This window comes from Hevea brasiliensis, chromosome 8 (genome assembly GCF_030052815.1).
Source record: "Hevea brasiliensis isolate MT/VB/25A 57/8 chromosome 8, ASM3005281v1, whole genome shotgun sequence".
Taxonomy (NCBI): Eukaryota; Viridiplantae; Streptophyta; class Magnoliopsida; order Malpighiales; family Euphorbiaceae; genus Hevea; species Hevea brasiliensis.
In genome coordinates this window covers 89,335,129-89,340,436 of record NC_079500.1, presented here as the reverse complement: position 1 = coordinate 89,340,436, position 5,308 = coordinate 89,335,129, and the positions used below count along the sequence as shown (strand labels likewise).

General features: G+C 26.5%; 1 protein-coding gene across 1 annotated transcript; it reads right to left on the bottom strand.

The window, feature by feature from the left end:
• Positions 1-352: 352 nt before the first annotated feature.
• Positions 353-3,351, bottom strand: LOC110636631 (uncharacterized). The gene is made up of 5 exons (XM_021786436.2): positions 2,806-3,351; positions 1,221-1,296; positions 911-955; positions 694-774; positions 353-498 (listed from the first exon to the last, which is right to left on the bottom strand). Exons 1-5 carry the CDS (start codon positions 3,129-3,131, stop codon positions 388-390), a joined length of 639 nt encoding a protein of 212 aa, XP_021642128.2. The 5' UTR covers positions 3,132-3,351; the 3' UTR covers positions 353-387.
• Positions 3,352-5,308: the final 1,957 nt, after the last annotated feature.

Below are 5,308 nucleotides of genomic sequence, written 5' to 3'. Positions count from 1 at the left end.
CCATTGCTAAACTTGCCAACTCAGCTTTTTTATTGCCCATTTGGCAGAGATTTGCCAAGTCAGATGTGCATGTGTAACACTTCCTAGGCCATGTGCAAAATTGGGTTTAAGTGTTAACTTTTTTTCCTAGTTTAGATATGTGATAGCTAAAAAATTTAGTTCAGGTGACTATTAAGCAAAAATACAATAGTTCAGGTGTTTAAAAATGTATTTGGCCAATTTCTAAAGTATTTATAGTATTCATGCCCATTTATGAACATATCAAGATACATAAACTAAGCCATCACAGCATTCAAGTGGAGATATAAAATCTTAGTTGAAACAATCAATAGCAAGAGAGGGTATCAAAAGAAAAAAAATGAACCATAATGAAACTCATTTACTTAATCAAGTAAAAAGGTTACCAAATTTTGCTCTATGAGCCTTTTTAACATTGGCAAATCCAACAGGTTTACTCCCCATTTCCACAAATGACATGTTCCCCGTACAAGTTTGCTTCTATAAATTATAAAAAAAAAAAAAAAAAAAAAAAAAAAGAAGAAACAAGAAATGAGAGAGTGGAAGATAAACCCTTTATCGAAACTTTAACACTTATCAAAATAAAAGAAATTTAGACAAACTACTTGTTAATGACACTCTTCAATATTTTTCAATGAAAACTAGTATGCAAAGTAGAATAATAACATAACATACCTCCTCAAGATTGCTTAATTCCTTGAGCAAATTATCTTGTATTTTGAGTAAACTATCTTGTGTATGAAGCAAATCAGCTCTCTGCACAAGAAATGACAAAAAAGAAAAATTATTAATCACATTTGCTGCACTTGGACTAGCAAAACAGAAATATGCATTCCTAAAAACAGTATCTTATGATGTTGAGTATCGTAGCCATCCTATTTGACTGTCTAACCTCTGTCTTAAGGGAGCCAATTTCAGCCTCAAGAGATTGAACTTTCTGCAAAAAGAGAGTATTTGTTTAGCTATACTTTCCATATAATGTACTTTAAAAGATTTTATTCCCCAAAGACAATGCCTGAATGCAACCTTGCATAGATCTTCATCATTAATTACTACCGGTGATGCATAGAGCTTTCTAACGTCCTTTAATGCGCAATTTGCATTGCATTGAGGACACTGTAAAGAGTAAGGGCATAGATGAATAAAGATGAAATGGAATGTTCTAGAAAGGCATGAATAAATGACACTAATAGGAAAATTACCTTAGCAGAAATCAAATGAGGTTGAAGCCATCTCCTAATGCAAGATAAACCATATACATGTCCACAAGGAAGGCAACTGCCAACCTCAACCATTCAAATTAGGAAGTTGAACAAAATACAATAAGCAAATTAAAAATAAGCTATGAACTATCATAGGAAATAAATAGATGTAAGTGGATTTCATACTAAAAATAACACTGGAATTTATATTAAATTGAAAGGAAAAGCACTTTGAAAGTGCCTTTCATTAGCAATATCTCATCCAGACCCACTCACAAGACCTTGTCACCTCCAAGTCACTTCCAGCACCTTCAAAGACTACCCCCTCTCCCCTGCATTTCTTCCAAAGTAACTAATCATATGCATACCATTAAAAGACATAACAATACTCTTGCTTTTTTTAGATCCACCACAATCCAAAAATCCACTAGATGATAACAAATATCATCCTTGGGTTTCCTCCAATAAAATAGAATGTTTGATATGCAAAAAAAAAAAAAATTAAAATTCTATGGAATTGACCATACTTGAGTCAAATTCTACCAGAATTGATAGAAATTGCAAATGCTAAATGAGTAAACCTAGAAATTTGATTTGGCCAAAAATTATAGAATTTGCAGATGAGTTCCATATTTAATACACAACATATAAAAAATGGGAATTCCTTTATAAAAAAATTCAATTAAGGTCCACTTGGATAGTAAAACTTGTAATCAATAATTTATTTGAGTTTTCTAGTTCAAATAGTGTAGTTTAAGACCTATACATCTAAAACAGAATGAAAGAATCATATGCAAACCATATATAAGGGTATTTGAAATTACATTTTTAAATCAGGAATCCAATTCAAATTCAAACAATTGATAATCTAATCCACGGATGTGGACCACATTTGATTATTTTACTAAACCAAATACAATCTATGCATTTTAAGTATCAAAACTAATATAACGACTTTAAATCCTTTTTTGCAAATTTCAAATGTACATCGCAATGCAACCTTAATGAAATTCAATTGTAAATGTAATGAATTTCAAATTGAATTGTGCCAAAACATAATGCAAAGATAATTTCTGAGTCAATAACCACAGAAGCAAGAATCTTTGAGCAGAATCATGATGCCAATCAAAAGACAATGGAGTATATGGTAAAAAGAGGTGACAATTACCCAAATTCAGCTGGAAACCACGAGAATGATCCCATTAACATTTTCATCCCATTTACATTTAAACCCTTCAATTTTTTTTTTCACCAAAAATACAATAAACCTCGCTTGAGCTGGATACCCTAGCATCAATCACAGTTTCTTCTTGTCTAGTTGCTTAGGAACCAGAGATTTTGAACCTTAATTCAAGCTCCACAAACTCAACCCCTTATTTCATCAATTCTCAACAATCAATCAAACAAACAAATTATCACCAATTGCTATCACAACAAATTCCTTACCACAAAATTCCCTTTCTTTTTTTTTTAAAAAAAAAAAAAACAAAGAAAAAGAACTGGGTACTGGAAAAATATCAACAATATAAAATAAATTATCAGAAAAACACAATTTCAAATAAACCGAGAAACGGATATCTCTAACCTGACTTGGTGATCCCCTTGTGACCCCCAGGGCTCCATGCAAATAGGACAACACAACCCATCCAAATTGGGCTCCTTCGAGACACTCTTGCTCTTGGTCTCATCGCTAGAATCCACCTTCTTCACTGCGGATGATGAACAAGGTTCTCTCTGCTCTGTTCTTTTTCCAGGCCAATCATCATCTTCCTGGTCTCGTCCCTCGACTTCGCCGTCGACCAGCATTGGGATGGCAGTATCATCAGACGACGACGATGATGATGGCTGAAGAGATACAAAAGGGTGATCTTGGTATTCTCGTTCGGATTGGTGAACTAAAGAAGCGAACATTGTGGAGTGGTGGTCTTGAATTGAGAAGCAGATAAGTCAAAGTTGGTTCTAGCCACGAGAGAGGGAGAAAGCAGGGGACAAGGGCCGAAGTATTTCTGTGGCCTCTGTCTTTCTCGGTTGTCAACACACTGACGGAGACGAACTTGCTCTGTAAGTTTCAACACCTCAAACCTCAACAGGCTGAGGTTCAATGACTTGGCAGTCCTGTCTCTGGTGAAATCTTGTGAAATTATTTATACTATTACAAAATTAAATTTTACTTATAAAATTTTCTATAATAAATTACACAAATTAATTATAAAATAATTTTTTTAATTAACGAAGTTAAATAAAGAATTCTAATAAGGTAAATTCTTATAAACAATTTTATATGAATAAGGAAAGAATTTTTCAAAATAGAATGCCGCTACCGAAAGTTCAATCATATACAAGGACAATCTTAATAATTATTAAATTAAATATTTATATTTAAATTAATATATTTATTATAAATATTTTAATTAATTTTATATAAATTTTAATATAAATATTTAATTTAATAAATATTAATTATATTTTCATATAAAATTATACTTACATTAAATATACCTTTCAAAGTAATATGAGAGTCCGCAGTTTAATAAAATTAAATTTAAAGTATTACCATGAAAATTTTGAACGCATTAAGAGTGAATGTATTTGCATTGCTTTTTTCTATCATATGAGGTCTTCTGACATTCTTAATTAATTAATTAATTTTTAGATAATTTATATTTTTTCTATATTAATAATTTATATCTTTCTCTTATTATTATTATTATAATACCAATTTATTAATTATATTTAATATATTCTTTTCTTTAACTATTTTATACTATATATAATTTTAAAATACATATAAATTTAAAATCCTTAATTTTACTTCTAATTAATTTCAATTAAATATAAAATTTTATAAAAAGTAATTAATTAAAATAAAAAATTAATGAGAAAAGAATAAAAATATTAAGTTTTATTTATATTACCAACATTATAAATAATTTATTACTAATATTAATTTAAAATTTCTTATTTTATTAAATAATTTTATTATTTAAAATTTTTTATGATTTCATGCATCATATATATAATTAGATTTTGAATATTGTATAAAAAATAAAAATAATTATATTTATAAATTATATGAAATCACTATGTGCAACGCACGTGCACTTGTTAATAACACTAATTAATATATATATATGTGAACAACTGATTAAAATATTTTTATAATTTTATAATATTTTATTTAATTAAAATATTTTCATAATTTTATATTATTTGTAATAAATATTAATTAATATAAATTAAATTTTAAAATAAAATTGTATTTTATGTATATTCAAGATGTTTTATAACCCTTAGAATTTTCTTACCAACTAAATATTGTAAACCTATTAAAATAATTTAGTAAATTTACTTTATTTATGAAAGATATCAATTAGCTAAATTAAATGATAAAAAAAATAAAATTCTAATGAAATTGTAAAAAACATAGGAATAATATTTTTTCACATTTTTTATTCTTTTTATAATTTTATTTTTTTAATATTCCTACATTATACAAAAGTCTAATTCCTACACCTAAACTATAATTAATTTATTAAAATATTTAAATTATAAATAATTACAAATTTTACTTTATATTTTGCATTTTTTTTTAAATATAATATATTATTACAATTATTAGAGGTTTTTTTTTTATATATATTTATTCCTTTTAGCATTAAGAGTAGAGGTGTATGCAGCATTTATTATTCTAAACTAAATTAAAAAGAAAATTGATAAAAACTAAATTGAAGAAATTGATATCATAATAATTGAAATGTATTGAATTAAATTTATTTTATTGTTTTGATAAAATTATAATTTTTTATCAATAATTAGACTTTGGACCATATTATATTAAACCATACCAAATCCTATTGAATAAAAGAACTAAAACTAAAATTAATTTTATAAATATTTATTTCATAATTTTTTATATATATTACATAATTTTAATATAATAAATTATATATATATATATTATATTTTATTTTTTGATTTGATGCACGTGTATTGCATGTGTTTCAAATACTAGTATAAGAAAAAAGTAAATATGTAAATATGAGCTTAAAAGTATTAGTAAAATAAATATTATAATACTTATTTATAAT

Coding starts and splice junctions, on each gene's coding strand:
- LOC110636631 (XM_021786436.2), bottom strand. CDS start 3,131: ATGTTCGCTTCTTTAGTTCACCAATCCGAACGAGAATACCAAGATCAC. Junction 956..1,220: donor CTCATTTGATTTCTGCTAAG/GTAATTTTCCTA, acceptor CTCTTTTTGCAG/AAAGTTCAATCTCTTGAGGC. Junction 499..693: donor AATTAAGCAATCTTGAGGAG/GTATGTTATGTT, acceptor TATAATTTATAG/AAGCAAACTTGTACGGGGAA.